Source organism: Chiloscyllium plagiosum, unplaced genomic scaffold, assembly GCF_037043375.1.
Source record: "Chiloscyllium plagiosum isolate Xiang-an unplaced genomic scaffold, Cpla_swu_hap1 HiC_scaffold_16, whole genome shotgun sequence".
Classification (NCBI taxonomy): Eukaryota; Metazoa; Chordata; class Chondrichthyes; order Orectolobiformes; family Hemiscylliidae; genus Chiloscyllium; species Chiloscyllium plagiosum.
In genome coordinates, this window is record NW_028270154.1 from 11685098 (window position 1) to 11711559 (window position 26462).

Sequence of the window (26462 nt, forward strand, 5' to 3'; positions counted from 1 at the left end):
TCTCTGTGAGCAGCGGGGTGAAGTCTCTAGTGGTGCAGGTAGCTAGCTCAGCCCTGAGGAGACTCTCACCATGTCAACCGACGAGCAGCAGAACTCTTTGCTGAATAATTCTCAACAAGATATCGCCAGCCACTCCAATGTGGAAGCTAGTGCTACTGTTACCGGCCGGAGGTGAGATTAAATCATAGGCAACCCTTCTGTTTTATGTATAATATGAAAGAAAATCCTTTGTGGACTTGTTTGCTAGTGAGAGATTTATAAAGACTTTCTTTGCCGGAGTAGCCCAGTGGCTGTGTAGAGAGAAACAGAGTATCTAAATCTAGTATAACTCAGATCCAGGTACTAAGTTCTGAATAAGAATTAAATCGGGCAGGAAATGTTAACTTTTTTTCTCTCTCTCTCATGGGTATCTCCAGGATTTTCTGTATTTGTTTCAGATTTCCATCATCTGGAGTGTTTTAACCATTATTTGCTGGAGTCAGAGGCGTGAACAGTGCGCAGTCTGTAAAACCTTTGAGCATGTTGTAGGGTTAGTCTTATGTCAGAAATTGACGCTTTAATAAATAAAAAATAAAATCAGGCTTTTCCAGCATTTGATGGTAGTCCCTAACTGTTACTTGAGAAGATGGTGGTGTGCTGCCTTTTTGAAACACTGCAGTCCTGGGGGTGCAGGTAAACTGTGGGGGAATTCCAGGATTTTGACTCAGTGACAATGTGGAATTGTGATCTGGTTCCAAATCCGGATGGCGTGTTCCATTGCAGAAGATCAAGACATTTTTTTAAAAAAAAACATCCCCCTGTCTTCTCTGGTAAATGTAGCTGATCGTGAAGGAGCAGGGGAGTTGCCCCCAGTGACAAATCAGAAATTGCTGGAAAATCTCAGCAGGTCTGGCAGCGTCTGCAGAGAGAAAACAGAGTAACTGTTCATGTCAAATGCATGGGAGTCGTAACAGTATCTCCATCGGAATTTCTAAAGTTCTAGCTGGGATCTTCATTTAGACTTTTGCTCACTTTCCTCATGTAGCTGTGTAATTTTGTTTTGTATTTTAAAACCAATTGTCCTGGTCAAATTATTATCACTCAACCAACATTGTGCATACAATTTCTTTTTAAAAGTGAGCTGGTCGTTTTATGACATTACTGTTTGTGGAATCTTGCTCTTTTCAACAGTGGCTGCCTTTTCTACCTTACTAACTTCTAAAAGGATCTCTCAAAAATCTCTGTAACCTGTAATTCTTGTATCTTTTATATACTCCCAGAATCTGTCACTGATTTTGTAATAAGTGTCAGTTTTCTTTGGGTGGTTCAGTTGCTACACAATAACAGCTTGACTCTTGGTGTGAAATGAATCATTCTGTCTGATTAATGTCAGTACGTGGGACCTACTGGGGTAACAGCAGAATCCAATTAGTTCTAGCTGGGATCTGAGTTTAGATTTTTTGCTCTCTTGCGCGACTGTACAATGTTGTCACTTTAAACTTCAGAGTCCTTTGTGATTCAGTCTCTAGATCTCTGCCTTTCATAGAACATCAAACCAGCTACTGAGAAAAGAGAGGGTTTTTAAAAAAAAATTGGTGCGGCTCTGAGTTAGCCAGTCATTACCAATCCCTGGTATTGGCGCTCTCAATGTTATTGGCTGTCAACTTTACTCTCAACTACATTCAGATCCACAAACAGTCCCTCCGCCAGGAGTCACTGCTGAACAGTGAATTGGTTCAGTTCTGATCCATTTGGCCAGGCTCTTGTTAATAGTTTCAGGGTTCCCAATCCTGTCTTTATCTCCTCAAATATACTCTTGGGAAGGGTTTTTTTTTTCATTTGTGACCATGGTTGAGAGGCGTTGCAAGTGAATTCAGTTCTGAAAATGAGCAGAAGGAACAAATGGATCTCTTCCAGAGGTGACAAACCGTTTTTAAACATCCCAGCAATGAAATATTGGCTCCATGTCTGGGGAGTACTACACTCTTTGTAATGAAGCTCCATTCCGAACTGTAGAAGGCAGTCTGACCAGGCTGTCCTGTTCATCAGATTTTATTTTGGCTTTTCTTTTTGGGGTGGAAATGATTTGATTTTGGTTTGGACATTTGTTTGTTTGTCTTCAACTGGGACTCCAGACCAGTGTGTGCCGTTTCCATCGCACCCACCATGCACACACTAACTCCAACACATGTAGGCTCACTCACCATACACACACTAATGTTCTCTCAGACACCCAGATACAGATCATCACACACTAATACCCTCAGACACCCAGGGACATGCACTCACACAGGTAAATATGCACTCACCCATGTACACACATGCACAAACAGTCATGCACACAAATACAGAACACCCCCACACAAAGGACACTTATTGTGGGCATTGGCCAGGAGCAGGATCTTTTAGCTGAATTTGAATTTTTCTCAATCTAAGATGTCACAGAGCTCTTTTTTTTATATATTGTATCTTTTAATCTTCTGGGTGTTAAACGCTTTCAGTCATGTCTTGAGCTGCTATGCATTTGAAACAGGTACAAATGATAATGTCTGCATTCAACCAGTTTAAATGTTTGAACAAGTGTTTTCTTTGAAGGATTCACGGTCCAACAGTGTCTGGATGGATCTTAGTACATACATTCACCATTGTTTAGGAAGGGATTTACATTGCCGAGTTAAGTTAATAAAGCATTAGATGTGGTTTGGAGGAGTTATATTGTGGGGTCACAAATCTTGTAATTGACTTTGGAGGATAAATATTGATCTTTGATCACCAGTGCAAGGGGTCTACTTTTAGATTAGATTTGGTTTGAATTGTGCACAGGTTAGGATGTGGTTAGCAACTCACTTCTTTACTAAAACTCTTTATTTTCTCCCTTCTGCTTTGGCTAATGTTTAAACTAAAATCAGGGATTCAGTTATTAACAAGAATGCAGGTGGTTAAAATCAGAAGAATTAATAGGAGCACACTCCTAATTACCAGCTTTGCTCCAACTGTCAAACAAAATGGCTGCTCTTCTATTGCCAGAGCGTTCTTTTGAGATATCTCAGCTCAGTTAGAGCTGGAAAGTAATTCCATGAATCTTGTGGAGCAGTCTCATATAAGGTACGATCCACAGGTTACTTTTCGTTTTGACTAATCAATTGAATCATTTTGTTTGGGAACTGTTTCAGGGGAATAGTGCCAAGGTGGTGTTTCCATGGCCACCAAAATGGCTGCTGTTCAGCCAGTAGATGAACAAAGAAATGATTAAAACTGAGAAGTTTATGAAACATTTGGTAAATAATTTACCTACAGAAGGTGGGGGGGGGGGGGAGAAAAGGGAGGGAAAAATAAACACAGTAATGTCTTGAAATGAACGTAGGGGACCTTTTATCTTCGTGTGTACCAGAGGAGTTAGATCAGGATGTTCAATTTAATTGTTTTAACTGGTTTTCCTTTTTGGCCATCCAGTAAGATTAATAATCAAAAATGTCTAATTTTTAATCTTGAAAAGGGTGAAATCAATACATCATTTCCCCAAGGGGAAGAACAAGTAACACATACTAGGAAATGAGTGCACAGGTCACTCTTGAGCTCCATTTTTGAGGTACACAAAATTATTTGGGCCATTTTATGCCATTCGCAAGTGTCACTGATATTTTCCCCCTACTCGCCCTATATTTTGAATTCACTTCTGACTGTGCAATCCCTTTGTTCATCCTCCTTTTATAAATGTACAGCAATCAGACTAACAGGGCGGGAGAGAGTCTGGGGGAGCGAGTCTGGGGCGCAGCACTGAATTGGATGTCTCTTTCAAAGAGCCAACACAACCGATGGGCTGAATAGACTCCATTGCTGCTGTAAGATGTTGTAGAGATTCGCGAAACAGTTCAAGTATTTTAAAATAATCTTGTAAATTAACTGTACTGGAGTAAATCCTCAGTTTCTGCCTTGGGTGAACAGTAGATCTAATTATACCAGATCATAAAACCTGCTTTGTTTCCACTTTAGTTTACTGCCATGCCATACTCTTATAAAGGAGGAGTGATCCATTGGCAGATTACTGTTTATTGCCTAGTGAGTGCTGGTGGTTAATTCAACACTTGTGACTGGAGATCCCACTATGGTTCCTTTGTTGTCCAGGATTGTTCACTGTAATGAAATTATTTTCTTGCCATTGTCTGGTTTTACATTCTCTCACTCTCGACAAAATATACAGTTTTTGAGTTCAGTGCGGGAGCAGAAGTCCGCTAGTCAGCCCAATCCTGAGACTTTTGGTCAAAGTATCTTGGTGTGGGTCAATAAATACTAAGCAGGAAACCGGGGTGAATATTCCAAGTGTGACCAACTGGGTGAAAACAGGCCAGAAAAGAATCCTTAATGCTGAACTTGAAGCACTTGAGCTATTGTTGGCTATGAAAGCCAGTGGAATTTTCCAGAATTCCTGACTGTTTCACTTTGAGGCAGGAGGGGTTTTCCGTGTCAGTTTGCGAAAACATTCTTCTTATCATAAATCTGCATCATTAGTGTAATCAGTTCATCCAGAAACTCTCTCAACATGTTCCAGTTGCAGAAACATCTCAAATGATCAGTTCTGCTGTTCCAATCTCTCCACGGCTTTGCCTCCTTTAGCACCACAACTCACCTAGGCTTCTAGAATCCCTACACTCTGCAAGTAGGCCATTCAGCCCTTCCGGTCCACACCCAGACCCACCGCCCAATAACCTATCCTTAGGACCATGCATTTCCCACAGCCAATCCACCTAATGTGCACATCTTTGGACCGTGGGAGGAAACCCATGTAAAGAATGTGCAAACTCCACACAGACAATCGCCCAAGGCTGGAATTGAACCTGGGTCCGTGGCGCTGCGAGGCAGCAGTGCTAACCACTCCTATCACCTTAACCACTGTCCCATGTTAGGATGTGAATATTGTTGAAGGAGAAAATCACCTGGGGTATTACAGAGAGATGATGCACATTTGTTTACACCGATAAAAATGGCAATAATATTGAGTGCCCAATGTCCATTGTTACCGCAATCAATTGCCCTTTTTAACCATGAGCCCTTTTTAACCAGTGTTCATCTTTTTTTAACCATGGTGACTATTAACCCTTGTTTGCTCCTGCTGAGTGAAAAATCTTTGGGACTTTTTCTGATGCTGTTTGTTTGATCTACAGAAGTCAGAATTCTGGAAACACAACATGAATCAATCAAATTCTCTTGTAATTCACAAATTAGGGCAGTTCCCGTTGGAATTTTCTAACTTTTTGATGACTCTGACATTTGGGAGAACACATTCAGTACTGATTATTATTGAAGGTTTTATGGGGGAAGCAGAGGAGAACAGCCATTCACTAAACATCACCTGGAGAAATGGGGAGAGATTGAGATATGAATAAACTTAACTCGTGGGTTGTAGGGCAAGATTAACACAAAAAAAAACATTCATCTTATCTATACCCCGCATGATTTTAAAACCTCCATAATATCATCTCTCCAACTCCTGCACTTCAGTGAAAAAATAGGTTAGAGTGGTTACATTACAGGGACAATGCAGAGACTTGGGCAACTGCTCTGGACATGTTGGTCTAAAGTCCAGATTGGCACAGCAGGGAAAATTTAATTCATTTAATTAAATATATTTGGGATAAAATGTTAATCTCATTTTCTGTGATCGTAAACCTACCAGATTGTCATTTTAAATAAAAATCTTATGGTCTGGTTCACTAATGTCCTTCAGGGAAGGACATCAGCCATCCTTACCTGGTGTGGCCTACATGTGACTCCAGACCCACAGCGATAGTGTGGACTCCTAACTGCTCTCCAAAGTGGAGAATCAATCCACTCAATTGTTCATCAGGGGCAATTAGGGATGGCCAAGAAATATCACCTTTCCCACGATACACACCTTCTGAGAATTAATATAACTTTTTTTAAAAAAAATACCATCCCAGAATCAAAACGCTACAATCCTTGTATCAGCTGACTGAGTTTGGGGGGAAAGAAATGTTTGTGATAAGTTAGAAAGAGAGGACCTCAGTAGGGTCATTCAGAACCATCCATGGAGAACCGATGGAAATTTAAGTCTGAACTTTCCTATACAACGTAAGGAACAACCAGAAGGAACATTAAAGAGATTGGCACTTAGAAACCTGTCAATGATGAAGAGGACAATGGGGATGGTGTGGGAAAAACAGCACTTGATGATAATGGGCAGTCACTGAATGGTGTAGCAGATTGATGGGTTCAATACATAGAAAATACATAGAACAGTACAGGCTCTTCGGCCCTCAATGTTGTCCTACTTTAAGATCAGAATAACCTATATACCCTTCATTGTATTATCTTCCATGTGCCTCTCCATCCAATGGTCTCCTCCTACTGAAACAATACTTCTTCTACTGAGCAGTTAAATGAGTGTTGTGAGATTTAAGGGTATTGGAATGGGAGGGATAGTTGTGGTAAGGAGGGAGCAAAGACCGTGGTCAACAATCAACAACCAACCAATCCAGCAAGAGTGAATCTGTTGACTATCCAACTGGATGTGAGAAGGATGGGTTATGGGATGGTCAGTCATGGGAGGAGTTGGAAATTCACAGTGAAAGCACAGAACATGTATCCAGATAGAGTTTTGGCAGCCACTTTGAACTTGGCATTAATGATATTCCTTCATTGTTCTATATTTCAGCAGCCGCACCTGCTCCAAGACTGTCCTCTGGAGTGGTGTGACCGTGTTGGCGGCCATGCTTATTGCTGGGCAAGTTGTCAGCGTCATGTTTCTGCTGAAGCAGCAGGAGAAGATAACCCACCTGCAACAGTCCACCAATCGCATCGAGCAGAAGTACTCCTCAAGCCGGAACCCAATCCGTATGTACATCCTGTTTTCCCCTCCCCCACCCCCCCACCCCACCCCGTTTACCAACTAACTGTTGTTGTCTAAACTCTAAACCAATCTGAGAGCTGGGGGGTTGGCTGTCAGCAAAGCAGCAAAGAGCCAGTCAGTGAATAGACTGAGGAAGACCATGTCAGCAATTATAAATCTAATTCTACAACTAGAACGATTCACAAGTTTGATTTAGCAAGAACCTCCAGCTGATTCCAATGGGGACACCCACTTGTGTTCCGATAGTCACCATGGAGGATTTGTGGTGACTATGGATGAGTTGGACTGTTCTTTTTGGAGCAGTTAGTGTTGAGGAAAGATTTAATTGGGTTATTGATAACGAAAGCACTTTTCAGCCCATAATTAGGAAGAAATATTAAGTGCTTTGATATGACATGGTGGCCCAGTCTTTGAAAATTGGCCATTCATCCCAATATTTACGCTCAACACAGGCTTCCTCCTGGTTCTCTTTATCTATCCCCATCAATGTATCCATCTATTCCTTTATCCATCACTTGTTTATCGAGTTTCCTCTTAAATATGTCAACACCATGAGCCAAGTCTCTTTATGCAGCAATTAGTTCCACATCCTCCCCATTCTCTGGGTATGCTATTTTACTTAATTTTACTTCATTTTGTAACTTGTGTTTTTTAGATTAGACTAGATTCCCTACAGTGTGGAAACAGGCCCTTCGGCCCAAGAAGTCCACACCGACCCTCTGAAGAGCAACCCACCCAGACCCATTCTTCTACATTTACCCCTTCACCTAACACTATGGGCAATTTAGCGTGGCCAACTCACCTGACCTGCGCATTTTTGGACTGTGGGAGGAAACTGGAGGATGTGCAAACTCCACACACAGTTGCCCGAGGTGGGGATTGAACCCAGGTCTCTGACGCTGTGAGGCAACAGTGCAAACCACTGCCACCCACTTGCCACCATGCTGGCCAACACAGTTTTTATCATGACTTCTTTATCATGCCGTGGTAGGGCACCTTAGAAAGCTTTTTTCATTGTATTTTTAATGTAAAAATACATATGGCAAATAATTTGAATTCTAATTCTAAAGAATTTCTCGTGATTTTCTTTTTTTTATTGGTTTTAATCGTGACTTCCCATCCACCCCCACCCCCTTCTGGCAAGTTGAATCAACTGCGATGAAGGGCTTATGCTCGAAATGTCGACTCTCCTGCTCCTCGGATGCTACCTGACCTGCTGTGCTTTTCCAGCACCACATGTTTTGACTCTGATTTCCGGCATCTGCAGTCCTCACTTTCTCCAAACTCTCTCTCCCCTACCAAACGTTTTTAGTGTTTAAAACTCCCATCAGGTTGGTTCTCCTTTCTGGTTGCAGGTAGTCACCGGGTATGAATTAGCTTGGGGAGTGTGAGGAGTCGGTGTGATCTTGAACTCACAACCCACGATGGTGATGGAATCCGATTTTATGTCAGAAATTTCAAAAGTCAAATAGATATTGGAGAGGAATAACTTGCAAGCTTCTGAGATTAAAGTCAGAAGTCACACGACTCCAGGTTATAGTGCAACGGGTTTATTTGAAATCACAAGCTTTTGGAGCACTGCTTCATCAGGTTCCATAATCCACCTAAAGCTTGGATTTTCAAGCCCATGTCTGTTCTGGAATATAGAGGGGAGGGATTTAAAAATGTGGGACTCAATTAGACTCCTCAATTCAGAATGACAACAGCTACTGTAATGGTAGTATCCTAGCTCCAAAGACTAAAATGGAAATAGATTTGTTTCATCTGCATTTCAATGCCAAATATCTTGATTTGATTTATTTATTGTCATGTGTACCTTAGTATAGTGCAAAGTTTTGTTTATGAGCAGTATAGGCAGCTCATAGTAAGCAAGGACATACAGATTATAGGGTGAAAAAGAGACATACAGGTTACATTGCACAAGGTGTGTGCTCGGCAAGATAAACATTGTTTGAAGTTAGTGTCCATTCATCAGTCCAATAATGGCTGGGAAGAAGCTGTTCCTGAACCTGCTGGTGCGTGTGTTCAGGCTTCTGCACCTTCTGCCTGACTGAAGAGGTTGTAGGAGATTAATACTGGGGTGCGATGGGTCCTTGATATTTTGGCAGCCTTTTTGTGGCAGCAAGCTGTGTAAATGGAGCCCATGGATGGGAAGGTTGGCTTCCTTGATGGTTTGGGCTGTGCGTACCACCTTCTGTCGTGTCTTATGGTCCTGGGTGGAGCAGTTGCTGTATCAGGCTGTTATGCACCCAGACAGGGTGCTTCTTATGGTGCATCTGTCAATGAAGGACAGGAAGAAGGTCCTTAGAATTTTCTTTATGGTCAGAAATGTCTGGTGTATTTAAATCCCACTGCCAACTAAGATGAGGATGATATTCCAATGCATCTGTCCACATGTTAAATGCCTTACAGCACTTTGTCCATTTGACCAAAAATGCTTTAATGCAGGTCAATACTGATACAATGGTGACCGATTTGTGGAAAATTTACCATTGCAGAGTAGACCCCATGACCAATCAGTACGTTAAGTGTATCAATATTACAGCATGGTATCTCATCGTGAATTTGAATAGATAGACATATTTAATGTCTAGATGCCAGCATGTTCCAGATAACTTTAGCAGTCTTTCTTCAGTGTTCCAAGGAGGATTGTTTTTTGGGGACTACTAAAATGAAAATAGTGCGTGAGGCAATACAGTTTCTCTCTGGCCTTCACAATAGATCCCAAATGCAGAAGAACAGTTTCTGTTTTACAACCAAGGCCCTCCTGACCTATGAGGAGGTCATGTGAAAATGGTGCGGGGGAAGAAAAGTCCTGGAAAATTGGGGAAGTAAGCAAGGTTGATCATCTTTCTGAACCCCATTTGCAGCTCCCTTTGGAGACCAACATCCAATCCCCAATCTTCCTTTCATGCTGTCACTAAGCCGTACTAATAAAAATGCCACTGTCTTCTATTTCTTCAGGACCTAAGCCAATGATCCACTTCAGACCCATGATGATGGACATGCCCATTGCTTACATTGACCCAAATGCAGAACATCCAAAGGTAATGTCCACTAGAGGGCTTAAAGAAAACCTAGACCTAGTACTTGCGGTTGTCTCATGCTTTTTCTTTTGGATCTTTCTGTGCACAACATTGACTGTTGCATTTGAACAACATGAAAGCAGAGACTGATCTCCAGAACCAACTTGTTGGACATAGATCTTCTGAGAATGGGATAAAGTGTTTCACAATACAAGGATTTTAATATTGGGTGCCTGTTCCAACACAAATCCCACTGGAAGCTTAAAGCAACCAAGAATTGAACATGCTGTTGGAGGCAGTGGAGGAAAGCTCATCATTTTGAGGTCCACGTGACTTTGGAAGGACTTCCTCCACTTGACTTCTTCAGCCTCCATGTCCTCCGTCTCCCTCACAGCCTGGCTCCTGGTTTAGCTACTTGGCTTTCCGGTTGAAATTCTCCATATTCTTTTTGCCCACAAAACCTCACTCAGTTTCCAGCTCAGTCCATGTCCCCGTCAAGTCAGCTAATGATTCAATATGGCTATCCCAATGCCCTCTGCACTCAGCGGTCAAACCAAGTTTCAAGGCTGGTGAGGTGGCATTTGCACAACTGGCATTCCAACTCTGTCCCTCAACTGGGACTCTGCAAGACGCAGGAAATAACCCCTGATACTAATGCTGGATGCCAGCAGGATAGTGAGCTGGAATCACAGAAATTGGGTTGGGAATGTGGGACAGTGTGGATTTTTGTAGAGTGAGAAATGGTTCCATTACTTGCTGTAGTTGTCCAGTTTCTAGGCTGGAGGGTTGGAATTTTGGGGCACAAGTCAGCTGGGCTGGCTTTACTCCTACCCTGTGGGAATACCAAACATGGCATGATGTTGGGTTGGTAACACTGAGGCAGTGTCTAAACTTGGAGAAGGTGAGAGGGCATGGAAAGCGTCATCCTACCCGCCATTTTGAAATGATCAGTCAACACAATATTGAGTTTGTCAATGACCCAGAAATTTGCAGTTTTCCATTGGGGCCTAACCAGAGAGCAGCTCTGCAGTGGATGCAGCAGGAGCTTCTGCACCCACCTCTGAGAGCCTGGATTCAACATGGCTCCTGAAAGGTGGCAGCTCTAACTCTGCAGTGTTTCCTTAGGACTGGGAGCAGCAACCTGAGGCTACCATTTCCTCTGGAGAGGAATTTGAGCCGGGGCCTTTTCTCCCAGAATGGAGAAACGTCCTCTGAGTGCCAGTGTATGCTTGCAATGCCTGTGTTCGTGTAGACCAGACCGGAGCAAGGCATTGTCAGGAATGTTAATTTGAGGGTGCTTTATAATGGTTAGTTAAACGTGGAAGTGAACAGTCATCTTTTGTTTTTCTCTCTTTCTTTTCTAACAGGCTCCGAAACCCACTCCTGCCAAACCCCTGACAGTGCTGGAACAAGTGCAGGAACTGCTGAAGGTATTGTTGAAGGGAATTTTTCAAAGATATGGTGAAGCCATAGAATGTTCCAGCACAACGGGACATCATTCAGTCCACTATGTCCATGCCAGCTTCTGGAAAGTCCTATCCAATTAGTCCCATTTCTCCAGCTTCCTACACATGGAGCAGCAAGAGTATCACCTACATGGGAACACCACCCTCTGCAAATTCCACTCACCATCCTGACATGAGAATATATGTTCGTTCCTTCAGTCTTGCTGGGTCAAAGTGTTGGAACTCTAACAGCACTTGGGGTGTCTCTGAGCTCACTGGATTGTGGCAACTCATCAGCTTCACGAGGGCAATTAAGGATGGGTAATAAAATGGTGGATTAGCCAGAGACACTATCATCTCATGAGTGATTTACACTTTTTTAAAAAAAAAAGCTCTTCCCTCGACCCCTGTGACTCTTTACTCTGAGTGTTTATGCAAACCCTTTTGAGCATTTTATCATTTAATTTGTCACCACACATTCTGGTCATGAATTCCAGCAACTCACTGGGTTATTAAACCTCCTCCTCCCCTATCTGGTATTCATACCAATTTATCTAAACAAAACAGTGTCCTCTATTAATGACCCCAGGCTCCACCCCACTTCCTGTTTTCTCCACAAAATCCATTCGCAATTGTGAAGATCTCCATTAAATATCCCACTGGCCATCTCTGTTTGAAGGAGACCGTCCCCTGCTTTCCCATTATTTCACATACCCGATGCTGTTCACCTCTGACACCATTCTCGCAAATCTCTGCTGTGCCTTCTCTCTGGGAACTTAGCATCCTTCCAAATGTCTGGCGTCTGGAACTGGCTGCAATGTCACAACTGGGGCTGATCTACCAATTTTAAAGATTGCTTAAGAATATTGTAGATGTTGAGGGCTGCAGGGGAAGAGAATGGTTAGTGCAAAGGGTACGAATTGGAGAGCTCCTTCAGAGAGCCCAATGGGCTGAATACTTCTATAGCAGCAACTCACTCTCTCATTTGTGACCTGAATATAGCACTGCTGCCTCACAGAGCCAGGGACAAAAGAACCTAAGAACTAGGAGCAGGAGTAGGCCATCTGGCCCTTTTAGCCAGCTCTGCTGTTCAATAAGATCATGGCTAATCTTTTTGCGGAGTCAGCTCCATTTATCCACCCCCTTGCAGTAACCCTTAATTCCTTTCCTGTTCAAAATTTTATGTATCCAAGCACCCAGGTTTGATTCCAGCCTCTGGCGACTGTCTGTGTGGGTTTCCTCCCACAATCCAAAGATGTGCAGATTAGATGGATTGGCCATGCTAAATTGCCCTAGTGTCTGGGGTTGTGCAGGGTAGGGGAATGCAGGGTGATGCCAATAGGTAGGTATGAGTCAGTGTGGGATGCTCTTCAGAGGGTCAGTGCAGACTCAATGAGCCCAATGGACTCTATCTGCACTAGGGATTCCGTGATTCTCGGAAAAGGACACCAGGTATTGAAGGCTTTGATCATTCTCACACCTCCTTTGCCATCCATGGTGAAAAAGCAACTTGATGGACTCTAGTTCCAATTTGTGTGCAGCCTGTACTTTAGCATGTGGCTTTAGTGTAATTGAATGAATGATTGGCTGGTGAGGAAAAGGTCTGCCAAGTGATGACGTTGTCTTGATTTTTCATTGGCAGAAAGATAATGTAACCAAGGAGATTCCAGAATTTAACAGCACTTTCTCTGCCAACCTTGACCTGCTGCGAGACAGCATGACTGAATCCGAATGGCAGGTTAGTGTTGATGACATTGAATTGTAGGCCATTCGGCCCATTTCTATACTGCCTTCTACACACAAAGCTGCCTCTCATTCTATATCTCCTCACCCTATCAGCCCGAACCTTCTGTTCCTTTCTCCCACATGATATAAATGAATAAACTGATTATTGTGCATTAAGAAATTAATAAATATTCATCAGGAGTCTGTCTGGCTTTCCTTTTTATACTTCCCAACTACTTGGAGTGGTAGTGAATTCCAGAATGTAATTCCTCCTGCTAATTGGATTTATTAATGTGTATGCGTTTTGGATTCTTTTACAAAGTAGGAAGTGGAAGAGTCCATTCAGTCCATTCATGGCTGACCACACAAGTGAGTGCTGTGTTATATGAATTTTAGTGCCTGTGTGATGCCAGCTGTGTAGACTGATGTCTCAATGACTGACTGGCAGATCATATCAGACAGCACCTTTTGTCTGCTCAAGATAGACTGAGTACTGATAGTATTCCACCAAACCAAAACTCAGAACATAATGTTGAGTGTTAAATATGGTTCTGTGATGGCACAGCACTTATTGAACAAGCCTGAGTGTTTTACAAATTACACTCCTAACACATTTAACATCAGTAATGCTCTTACTGTGGCTTCCTTATGCTTGCTACACAAATTCAGATCTCTCCTCTCCAGAAGAAGGGAACACCCTTTTTTAAATTTAAATGCAACTGTGAGGGACATTAATTCCCTGGTACATTCTCCATGGCTCACATTAATTAGGGTCAGCTTGCCAATGAATCACCACTTTTTTTTTTTACAAGTTGTATAAATTGATGTTCCCTTTGAAATTTGGCATTCTTGCATTTGTCCTGATGAGTGCAGGGCAAAAAGCTTTGGTACCATTCTGTTTTTATTTTACAGTTGCACTCAAATTTAATTCCCTCACTTGGAGTCAACCCACAAACCGGTTCAGATGACCCACTCCCAATCCTTAATAACTGACCATTGCTGCATCTTTGCTGTTTACAGGACTTCGAAAGTTGGCTCCGAAACTGGCTCTTTTTCCAACTCATTCAGGAGAAGAAACCTGTCCCGACAACCAGTGCACCCCACCACGAGCCAATGCCTGAACCCGAACCCCAACCCAGTGGTACGTGACTATGTCGTGTATTTCATTCCTTGTCCTGAAGGGGGTGATCTCTCAGCTGGCTCACCTTCAGCGTGCATCAGTAAGAATGAAGATCTTGCATTTATTTGTTTCACCTTCTGAGGGCATGTCAAAGCTAGGCGTTAGGCAATGGACATCTTCGGCAGTACAATCACTGTTGCTTTGCAATGTTGACTAATGACGTAGCCTACATGATGACCAATCTGTTGTACAAACAGAAATTGGGATCAGTGAACATAGGTTTCACCTGAGAGATCCATGTTACAACAAACTCTCAATATTACAAAACTCATAATCCTGAGACCTAGGCTTGTACCCTGGGGACATGGAGCCAGATCCTACAGAGAACAGGTGGAATTTCAATTCAGTTGAAACATCTGGAATCAAAAGCTATTCATGGTAATGGTGGTCATGACAACCATCAATTGTTATGTACATCTGTCTTGTTCTCGTGTCCTTACAGGCAGGAAACTGCAATTCTTACCTGGTCTGGCCTATACGTGACTCCAGTCCCACAGCAATGTGGTTAGCTGTTAACCCTCCCCAACTGTTCGGGCCAAAGGACTGTCAAAGATTGGTAACAAATACTCACCTTGGTAGGGAACACCTAAAGGAACAAATACAGGAATTTCCGGAGGTCCCAAAGACCTGTGCTGTTAATGAAGTGCATTTAGAGTCGTCTGCATGGAGGCCTTAAAGGTCCCAAAGAAATGGGGAAATTCTTCCTGAATGTCCAACGCCAATATTTGCCCCTCAACCAACTTCATTTTTTTTTTTCAAAACAAAAAGCAAATTATTCTCTCACTATCTCAATGGTCCGTGTGTGGCCTTTCTGGATTGAAAAGGAAACTTTCGTAAGGAAAGACCAGAGGACTGTCAAAGTTATAACACAGAGAGGCCATTCAGCTCATCATGTCAACATTGGCTGGTTATGCAGCTGCCCATTATAATCCCACTTTCTGGAACCTGGTCTATTGCCTTGTTGGTTCCAATACTTTGTGGGAAACATTGAGGTTCCTTTGTAAATGAGGTTAGGGTCTCTGCCTGAACTGCTAAACTGGGCATTTAATTCCTGACCCCCACCACCCTCCTCATTATAATCCTTCCATCAGTCATCTTCAATACATGTCCCCACTAGGGGAAAGAGGAGGAGAGAAAGAGAACAAGATAGAGGTGCTGATGTTAGGGAGAACATTCTGGAATTTTGGTCCAAGGAGGGGTTGGAGTAAATTGTGGAGAGGGAGGGATGAGGACACGGAGGGGCAGGGGTAAGGCCATGGAGAGACCGAGAGGGAAGGGTGCAGGGATTTGAAAACTGTTTTGAAGATTCTCAGATGAGGCTCTACTAGGAGCTGATGAAGGCTTTGAGCACCGCGGGAAGGGATAGTAAGTGAATCCCATCAGTACCAAGCTGCTGTCTCCAACCAGTGGTGAATGTATCATTCTTACTTTCTTTTGTATGTTTGAATCTCCTTCTTTGTTCCCATATACAACAGGGCAAAAGATTTACTCCAGCTTTGTGATGAAACCAATGATGGTTAGCCTTCCAGAGTCTGACAACGCTCCAGAAGCAAAAATAGGTAACTCTTCAAAATCCGTGTTCAGTCCAGAGCAAATGCAGGATTGGGAGGGACTGCTCTGGGTATAGTGAGAATATACACCCCCGTTTCCCACTGTGGAGATTGCAGTCACCAGTGGATGGAAGAGAAAGTTAGGAATGGTATCATGATGATTTGCACTTGCTCAGTCAGATTGTCCATTTGTCCAGAACCAGGGGACTGCATACACACCGGGAAGAACATTCCCAACCAATCTGTTGGAACAACATTGGACCTGCTTTTAACCCTTGGATGTGAATAGATTGTGAATGAGTTAAGGTCAGACTTGATGCTGAATGATTTAGGAGTAGAGTCTGTGGAACAGGCTCCTTAGCCTGTTGATTTTATTCAAATGCACTGGGTTTCATTCAGAAAATTTCCAAACAGTTTCTGAGTAACTTTGAGTCTTAACAGTACAGAGGCTAACCTGCTGGGAGGAACAGATGGCTGCTTCTCCTTTTTGTGTAGGTCTGATGTTATTGATTGATCATCAACCAGTCAAAACACCACAGAATTGATGCTCTGGTTAACCAGTATCTTCACTAGTGTGGTGCCAAGTTAGTGAGACTTTGAACCAAAGCCCATAAGATGTACAGGGTTGGATGCACCAGAATGGTGCTGGGGATAAGTCAGGCAATGAGGGCAGACACGTGACTATGGGATGAGCCTGCATTAGAAATAAGAAAACAAAGATTTAATCAAGATTTGCCTTTTTGATTAAAGAATTGATTTAAAGGAAAGATTGACTCTCTAGCCACAGGAAGCGATCACAATGGAGTTAAGAGAAACCTTTTTTTGTCGTGGAGTAAGGAGAATACTTACAACTGGGTCAATTACATCTAAGGAAAAGGCAGATAAGTAGTCATGATAATGCAGAGCACAAAACTGGTTGTTGAGTCGGTTTAATTTGAGGACAGTCAGATGGACAGAATGAGCCGTGAGCTCTAAGATCAGGAGACCAATCATGAGGTTACACGCCCACCAAGCCAAGCTGGCATGGCCGTTCCTGAAGCATTATTGATAAATTGGGGAAGGTTCTTAAACCAACTTAGTCACGTAAGAGTAATAGACATCCTGCTCTGAGCGAGACTATGATTTAATTCTTGACTGTTGCCACCAATGCCCACATCATCAATGAAGGTAATGGCTGACCTTTGTCTTTGAATTCCTGCACTCCATGAGAAATTCCTTGCAGAAACTGAAGGCTTTGCTGAGCCACTTTCTGAGAACAATTCAGGTTAACCGTGTGGTGTAATATGTTGGCTCAGACCAGGTAAGCACAGCAGGTTTCTCTGTTTATGGACAACACAACAGCTTCTTGGTCACGTACACTGTTTTCACTTCAATGATATCAATGTGCTATTTGTGAACTGCACTCCCAACATCCAGCTGGAATTGGAAGTTGAGTTTCTAAGGTTTATTTTTACAGACATCTGGATAATGGGTCCAGTCATAGAACCAGTGCATTGCATTTATTTTTGAATCCGACAAACATTTAGCAGCACTCTAATAAAGCAATTACCCATGAATTGCCTCCCAGCCTGTGAACTGACTCCCATATCATAAACCCTACCCAACCTTTGAATCTTCTCCCACAGCCAGTGTGCACCCAGCTGTATCACCTGGGGGAAAAAACAATTCCATATCAATATTCTGCAGTACCCTCCAGTAATCCTCTAAGCTGTGAATTCAGCTTGTAGTTCTGTTATTCAACACCAGACTTCCATGGATTTGCAATCTATGGGTTTGAAGAGCTCGCTGCAGGCTCATCTCGCAATCGAAGTGAGTGTTGGATCTTCCATGTCAGCCCAGAGGCTGCACACACTGAAACTGTCTGTTGAATCCAGGTCTGATCTTCTCATTCTATGCAGGGCAATCGTTCTGAAGGATCGAGTCTCTTCAGGTTCTTTTGAGTGATTAAGGTACAGCTTTTCACTTGCACACCTTCTTAACAGGCACAAGGTCAGAAGTCGCACGACACCAGGTTATAGTCCAACAGGCTTATTTGAAATTGCAATCTTTCAGAGCGCTGTGGCTAAGGTGCTTTGTGATTTCAAATAAACCTGTTGGACTATAACCTGGTGTCCTGTGACTTCTGACCTTGCCCACCCTAGTCCAACACCAATGCCTCCAACAGCTTCTCAATGAGGAGGTCTCAAGTTTTTTTTTGTGATCTTGCTGCCCAACATACCATTTACTCTGGATGCTGAATACAAGCTCTCATCCCTCCAAATATTCCATTCCCTTCTTTTTACTGGAGAACATGTCCAAATTAGTAGGGTTACAAATCCCAGCTCCAGTAGCATCGCCCAATTGTATCAACGTCGACAGAAGCTCAGGGGCATCAGGTTTAACGGGGGGAATAAAAACAGCAACAGTAAAGTACCTTTACTTAGTGCCTTTTTAATATAGTAAAATATCCCAAAGTACTTCACTGACACCTAGAAATACAAGGACCCAGCAGAACAAACATGGCCAAGGAGGTAGCTTTTTAGAACAAAGTAGGGAAGGAGCTGGAGAGATTTTGAAAAAGAATTCCAGAGCTTGGGCCTAAGACAGTTAAGGGAATGGCTGACAGTATTGGTGTAATTAAGGATACACAGAAGGCCAGACTGAGAAAGGGTGCAGCAGTTTCGGTACGCTCAGAGGTTACACAGACTGGGGAAGGGAAAAGTCTATGTTGGGGTTAAACACGAGTGGTGAGAATTCTAAAACCCTGAAGGTGGGCTACAGGCAGAGGACTGTGCGTGAAGAAAAACATCAATGTGATGTCAAACATTATCTTCCCTCGTTCAGTGCTCAGCTCGGACACAGAGTGTCAGAGACGTCACAAAGTCGCGGTTGTTCCTGGAGCTTTCCGTCCCAGTTGTGATGAGATGGGAAACTATGAGGCAAGACAGTGTTGGCCAAGCACAGGATACTGCTGGTGCTGTTATCCGAATGGAACAGAGATCACCGGAACAGCCACTCGCGAGAATTTAACTTGCGAAAGTACGTTTCAGTTTTCTTAATCTACGTGAGAGGATGAATGTGATGTAAAAATCCCCCATGTCATAGGGAATGAATTCACACACTGGAGGAGCTTGTGTTCACATGCATCAAGACCTGGACAATATCCAGGCTTGGGCTGCTTTGTGGCAAGTAGCACTCTGATTACACAAGAACTCCTAAAATAAGAAAGGATCCAGCCATCAGTCCTACACATTCAGTGGCATTATCATCAATGGTTTTCCCCACCATAGATGTCACTAATAACCTCAAATTTAACAGGCTTTGGGGTTAATGAATGCAGTGGTTACAACAGCAAGTCAGAAACTGGGAATTCTGTGGTGAGTGTGATGGAATATTTCCCACCTGCCTGGATGAGTGCAACTCCAACAACACCACAGCATTTAGGATGATGCAAGACACTTCATTGGTATGGCATGCACAGATGTGCACTCCCTGCACCACCGAACGCACAGTCGCAGCAGTGTGTACCATCTACAAGATGTACTTCAGCAACTTGCCAACATATTTTCAATAATCTCCCAAGCTGACAAGATCATCTGGTTGGAAGGATAAGGACAACAGGCACACCACTATCGGCAAATTTCCCATCAAGCCACACACCATCCTAATATGGAAATATATCACTGTTTCTTCACTGTCGCTGGCTCAAGATCCTGGAATTCCCTCCCTACCAGCATTATGGGTCTACCTATATGCCAAGGGCTGCAATAGTTCAAGAACGCTCCCTCTGAGTGTGAGAGAGAGAGAGAGAGAAACTAGGGATGGGCAATAAATGCTGGCCCAGCCAGCAATGTTCACGTTAATGAATAAAATAAGTACAGGAATGAAGCCCATTGGAACCTGTCCCCTACTTACTGGTTTGTACCTCAGCTCCATTTTCCTAATTTTGCTCCAGATTTCTTGATTGCCTGATCATAAAAGCAATCTGGTTTAGGCCCAAACGATCTAGTAGATCACTTTCCCAGGGTGTTCCCGATTTCCATAATCCTTTGTGTGAAGATCTTGTGCATAATTTCACTATGAGGTGGGTCTGTGTCCAATTTAAAGACTAGATTCCCTCTTTTTTCTCTATGTACCCCCAACTCCTCCTCTCGGCATCAGCAGAAAAGCTTTATCTTTCTTAACTGGAACATAAGAACTAGGAGCAGGAGTAGGCCGTCTGGCGCAGCGAGCCTGCTCCACCATTCAACAAGATTATGGCTGGTCTTTTTGTAGACTCAGCTACATTTACCTACCCGCTCACCATAACCCTTAATTCCTTTACTGTTCAAAAATCTATCTTTGCCTTAAAAGTATTCAATAAGATAACCTCAACTGCTTCACTGGGCAGGGAATTCCAGCGATTCACAATCCTTTGGGTGAAGAGGTTCCTCCTGAACTCAGTCCGAAATCTGCTGCCCCTTATTTTGATGCTATATCCCCTACTGGCAACAAACCTCCCTGCTTCTATCTTATCTATTCCCTTCATAATTTTATATATTTCTATAAGGTATCCCCTCATTCTTTGAGATCATTTTAAACCTTTCAATTGGATCAGGCCTCAGGTGGAATACAAATTCAGTTGAGCCCCAAAGGCAGAATTGCACAAGGTCCAAATATTGGTATCTTCCGGAAGGAAGAGGTCAACTACAGGGATCAGGAGTGAGAACGCTTGGATACTGAGCTCAGTAATTGTTAATTTGATGCAGCAATGACAACCAATACACCACATCTTAAAGAAGGCTTTAAGGATGATTTGGATCTTTGATAGAATTGGATTGTCAATTCTTTGATATTTGGATTCAGGTCACTGAATTACATTAACAAACCATCCCTCCAGATTGGAGAAGCCGGTGTCCATGTACATGCACTATCCTATGAACTTAAGTCAAAAATTGCGAGAGAGTTACAATGTGCATGGAGGTCCTTTGGCCCATTGTGTCTGTCTGCACCAGCTCTTGAAAGAGCAAATTAATAAAGCGGGGACTGAGCGAAAACTTGTATTGCCCCTACAACAAAACCCATATACACTTGCCACTGTAATATTCCTTGCCTAACCATTGAATATTCTCCCACATTCACTCTCCCCAATAATAGAATCTAACCTTCAATTTAATCTGCGCTGTACTCTATACCCGTTCGTGCCTGTTCATCTATGTTTGTGAGAGAAACCACCGAATCAATGTTTCTGGAAGCCCAACGGGACTCTGTCTTAAAATAGCGGCCCATCTTTCACTATCCAAGATTAAAACAGCCAACCCTCCTTCACTATCAAAGATTAAACTGTACAAAGTGCATAAAGAATTACCTATGACAGGCTGGATTTTAATAAAGCTTTAATAAATTGTCATTTTTATTTTCAATTTCCTCTTGCCTGTCTTTAATTGAGGTTTATTTCGATCTTTAGGCTTTAGAAAGTCAGATGATCTGAACATGTCTGGCTTGGCAGCAAGTAAGTAACCAGTGGGTTTTTTTTTAACAAGCTTCTGAAATTAGAATCTGAATAGAAAAGAATATGCAGTCCAGTTGTGTATAGGCTCCTCATAAACCCTGTCCAAAACTCTGCTGTCCACATCTCTACTTGCACTAAGACCCAGTCTGCAGTTACCCCCCCCTCACCCCCCCACTTCTCAACGTCCTCCCCGATCTCTGTTGGTTCCTGTTTAGACAATGATCTATTTCAGTGTTTAGATCAGAGTGGTGCTGGAAAAGCACAGCAGATCAGGCAGCAAACGAGGAGCAGGAAAATCGACGTTTCGGGCAAAAGCCCTTCATCACGAATAGAGGCAGGGAGCCTGCAGCGTGGAGAGATAGAAGTAAAGCGAATGATCTATTTCAGACTTCTTATTCCAGTCGATTCAGCCTGTCCTTGAATGGGAGTGGGGCTGGAGAGGTGTGAGCAGGTAGAGAAAGGGAACTTCTGCTTATGATTTGTGGCTCTGTTTGCAAGTACGGTCCAGGTGGTGGAGAGGTGGTAACATTGCTGAGCTGGTTGATGCAAGTCCCAGGGGATTGGAGTTTAAAATCTCACAGTGGGAACTGCTCAAATTCAATCAATGACTGTGGAATTAAAAGTGTGTCTCAGTAAAAGTGACCATGAAACTGTTGTGTATGTATTACCATAAACAGCCACCTTATTCACTAAAACCTTACCTGTTTTGGCCTGCGTGTGACTCTAGATCAAAATGTTCTCTGAAGTGGCCTAGTTAAGGGGCTTTAACAGACTCATCTTGAAGGGATGAATGGCCTATTCCTGCACCTATTTGCTATCAGTGACAAATCCTGGATGAGCCAACAATATGCATCCAGGGACAAATGTGCTCACGAAAAGGGAAATTAGAATATGTTTCAAACTAAATATTAAAGAGGACGGTTTTGGATCTGCATTTCTTCATTGAGTTGGTTTCTTGGCCCTGAGTTGGATGATTTTGTTCGAATCTCAGTCTTGAGACTTGAGCACAAAATCTCAATGGACTTTCTCCATTTCTGTTGGATGCCCCAAGCTGGACTTTCAGGTGAACTTCACATGTTCTCTGAGCACTTTATTAAAGGAGTGCGTTACTCCTGGCGTCGTGGCCAATATTTATTGATTTAATTTTTAATTTCATGTATTTATTGAATTCAAATTCCGCATCTGCCATGATGGGATTTGAACCGAGGTCCCTTAGAGCATTACCTGGGTCTCTGGGTTAACGATCCAGTGATCATTCCATGAGGCCATCACCTCTCCCAATAGCCAATATTTATCGTAAATTAATCCATCAAGTTGTCAATCACCAAAACCATATTATTTGCTCATTGTCCGTTTGATGTTAATGTAGATATTGCCAGCCACATTTCCTACATTTTAATAAAGACTGCACTTTGAAGATTTTTCATTGGGCGTAAAGTGCTTTGGGATATCCTAAAGCATTTCTTTATTTTGAATCTTTGGAAATGTCTCACAAAAGGGCGGCACGGTGGCACAGTGGTTAGCACTGCTGCCTCACAGCGCCAGAGACCTGGATTCAATTCCCACCTGAGGCGACTGACTGTGTGGAGTTTGCACGTTCTCCCTGTGTCTGCGTGGGTTTCCTCCGGGTGCTCCGGTTTCCTCCCACAGTCCAAAGATGCGCAGGTCAGGTGAATTGGCCATGCTAAATTGCCCGTAGTGTTAGGTGAAGGGGTAAATGTAGGGGAAGGGGTCTGGGTGGGTTGCTCTTCAGAGGGTCGGTGTGGACTTGTTGGAACGAAGGGCCTGTTTCCACACTGTAGGGAATCTAATCTAATCTTCGTACAGAATCCAGATGAAAGCAACGTGAAGAAAATTGTGTTGAAATTGCAAAATGTTGGGTGAAATTTTGTAAACTCATGCAAACTTTCTTTTTCATTTCAGTGAATTAAGAGCTCGCTGGGGAAAAGCAAGCAAAGTCTGACCAGCTTCATTCCAGACATCATACATTAATTGCAACTCCTGATTTTTATTAACCTTGGGTATGATCGCTAACTATTGAGAGCTGACCTCCTTATCTGGCTGATGTACTTTCCATTTTTCTGAAAGACCTGTCCTCACTGATGATTTTTTAAAGAGAGGAACAAATTGCCCGAATCTTTGATACTGCTCACTTCCCTAAAAAGAGATTTACTTCCACTAGACGTTCCATTTCATCCAGTATCAGCCCCCCTCCCTAGGGGTTGGTTCTATTCTTTTGCCTCCACACAATGACGATGATGTTTCATGAATTTCAAGGTCTTTGAAGCTTGTCAATAATTTAATTCAGAAGTGCAAGATTCCTGGATTTTAAAATGCCACACAGGACCTGTTTAATTCCAACAAAATCTAGACTGCTGCAAAGGAAATTAAATAACTTTGCAATGGAGCCCTGAGATTAATGATAACCTTCTGCTGACTCGCAGAACATGGCAGAGAATCAAGATGGGACAATAGTGTGAGGTTGGGATCCTTCATAGAGCGTTCTGTTGATGAGTTCCAATCCTCCTGTAGCTACTGGCCTATCCATTTCAATTTGGAATTACAACCCCAAATCATTCATTTACTCTGGTTTAGTGCCTTAGAATTTCCCACACTAACTGCAGTGACAGGACTATCACCACATAGACCACAGAAGAAGATTATCACCAACACTTTCTCAAGTGGCAACTGGGACACTCAGTAAATGTCAGCTTTGCCAGCAACACCCACATTTGGGTTCAGAAGCAGGCAATGTATTTGAAATTTATTCCATGGCAATTTGCTTTTTGAAGTGAAGTGATTTTTTTTTTGCCCCCATCTCCGTATTTTTATGATTAAAGGCTCGATGTCTTTTATCGAGATATCTGTTTATATTCCCAGGCTATCCTTCACCAGACCTTGCAGAAGCACCCACCTTATAACTCTGCACCTGGTTTTTGGTTACATAGAATATGTAGAACAGAAATAGACCATTTGGTTCAGCTAACCCACGCTGGTATTCATTCGCCACTAAATTGACCATCATAACCCTTCTCCCTCAAAGCCTTGTCCAAATGATAACAAAAAGGACACAATCCTGATGAAGGACCATCACCAGAAGGTCATTATGCACAATCACTTTTTAAAAGCTGTCATTGTCTATAAGCAACGTGTGAAAACTGTTATTGCTTCTTAATCTTTTTTATTTGTAACTCAATGGTGATTGCTTAATTGTAGATGGGGATAAATATTTTGCAATAAAGGGAGGGAATTCTGATCTTGTGTTCTGTTTTGGACAATAGAAGTGCCTGGCTTCAAATTAAAAGTCAAGTCTTTGCCTGGTTCTTGGAGCCTAGCAAAAAGGCCTCAATCCATCATCAAGGCCTATGGGTGTGAATAGTGAGTGGAAAAGATTTAATGATAGGGTTTCCAAATCTGGAGCCTTCAAAAATGAGCGATTCATTGGCAGGACATTGGTGGAGAATAACCATTGGCAAATTTCAAAATAATTCCACATGTTGTTTCCGTTTTGTTTCTTTATTGGTGGAAGTGGGGGTAACAAACCCTGATCGACTGACACTCAAGCCTCACCCCAATCTGGTAATTTTGGGACAGGTTATTTGAGATGGACATTCAGGTTGGGTGACCATTGAATGAGGAGATAGAAATAGTAGGTCATGTGATGAAGCCTTCAGGAATATGACAAACTACCATTCGCAAACCAATTTTTCAGTGCTTTTGTCTATTTTTTTGCTTCCTACACATTCATGTACACAGGGCAAAGGCAACTATTCGAGAGAGAAAAGGTGAAATCTTCAAGGCAATGAGAATAAAGACTTGACAAAATCTGCTCGATCTTTCTTTTCTCTAATATGCTGCTGTATAACACAATGGAACTCAAAACACCAAGGAGAATGTGGGGTGCAAAGGGCCAATTTCTCCTCATGTCTATTGCATGCAAGTCCATAATCACTCACAATACCAGTTACAATGCAGATGTGCCATGTCTGTCATTACAAAGGAGAAAATGTGTAATTTCTTATCAGCAAGCTGATCAAATCCCATAGCATTGAGGGGGAAACATTGGGCCCACTCAAGTAGGAGAAAGACAGTGAAGTCCATTGTGTCTGTGCAACATGCCTGTTTGAAGATGCCAGTCAAACTACTAACCTCTTTTTCCTGTCGATATTCCTGCCGCTGTTTGTTTTTCACATTTGCAATTCCCTTTTGTCATAAACTCTGGAAGGAGCATCCAGTTTGAAAAATGTACCTACAGAAATTATTTCCATTATGAACCCAAATGGAGAGACAAAAGCCTAAAACATGGGACAGGATTAAAGCAGGGGGAAAGGGGGCACAGAAGGGTGTGTGCTACAGGCTGGGACTGAGAGTGTCTTGGTGATGTCCCTTGCACTGGGGAGATCTCGAAGGGCTGGCATCTTTCGATAATATTATCAAAAAGGGTGCAGTTCAGAGCCATGCAGCTCGGAAACAGACCCTGCGGTCCAACTCGTCCATTCTTAACGTAATCCCAAACTGAAGAAGAACTTGCCAAAATAAAACATCAAACAGAACAGGCCCTTTGGCCCATCATGTCTGTGCTGACCATGACAGCATAGTAAACTCATCCTATCTGTCTGCACATGGTCTGTATTCCTCTATTTCTTTGGATGCTGCCTGACCAGCTGTGCTTTTCCAGCACCACACGTTTTGACTCTGATCTCCAGCATCTGCAGTCCTCACTTTCTCCCTCTAGTTCCTGCATGTTCATGTGTCTAAATGCCTATTTTAAATGTTGGTATTGTATCTGCTTCCATCACCTCCCTTGGCAGCATGTTCCAGATACCTACCACCCTCTGTGTTTGAAAAAAAAGTGCCTCACACATCTCCTTAAACTCCTGCCCTCTTGTATCTGACAATTCTAACCTGGGAAAACACCTCCGTCTATCTACCCTATCCACACCTCTTATAACTTTATACACTTCTATCAGGTAGCTCCGCAGTCTCCGATGCTCTAGCTAAAACGATATGAGGTTTTCTAGCGTCTCCCTGTAGGTAATACAAATCCAATCCAGGCAGCATCCAAAGCCTCCACATCCTTCCTATAGTGTGGGGACTGGAACTTCACACAATGCTCCAAATGTGGCTTGACCAAAGGTCTCTAAATAGAGAAAGGAAGTTGAATTTGCAATCGTTCGCACAGAGATTCGAAACTATTCATGCCAAAACTGGAATGTGTC

At 42.8% G+C, this 26462-nt stretch overlaps 1 protein-coding gene across 4 annotated transcripts; it reads left to right on the plus strand.

The window, feature by feature from the left end:
• On the plus strand, window positions 1–24499 carry cd74b (CD74 molecule, major histocompatibility complex, class II invariant chain b). Of its 4 annotated transcripts, XM_043703106.2 has the most exons (10): window positions 1–171; window positions 6653–6831; window positions 9812–9894; window positions 11241–11303; window positions 12961–13056; window positions 14064–14184; window positions 15699–15782; window positions 18597–18791; window positions 21199–21243; window positions 23167–24499. In XM_043703106.2, the coding sequence occupies exons 1-10, from the start codon at window positions 71–73 to the stop codon at window positions 23172–23174; spliced, it is 975 nt and encodes a 324-aa protein (XP_043559041.2). In that variant the 5' UTR covers window positions 1–70; the 3' UTR covers window positions 23175–24499. The 4 variants fall into 4 exon arrangements, with proteins under 4 accessions (XP_043559041.2, XP_043559042.2, XP_043559043.2 ...); XM_043703107.2 differs by lacking the exon at window positions 21199–21243; XM_043703108.2 differs by lacking the exon at window positions 18597–18791 and having other exon boundaries at window positions 3–171.
• The last annotated feature ends 1963 nt before the right edge of the window (window positions 24500–26462 follow it).

Coding starts and splice junctions, on each gene's coding strand:
- cd74b (XM_043703106.2), top strand. CDS start 71: ATGTCAACCGACGAGCAGCAGAACTCTTTGCTGAATAATTCTCAACAA. Junction 6,832..9,811: donor CTCAAGCCGGAACCCAATCC/GTATGTACATCC, acceptor CTATTTCTTCAG/GACCTAAGCCAATGATCCAC. Junction 18,792..21,198: donor CGAGAATTTAACTTGCGAAA/GTACGTTTCAGT, acceptor TTCGATCTTTAG/GCTTTAGAAAGTCAGATGAT.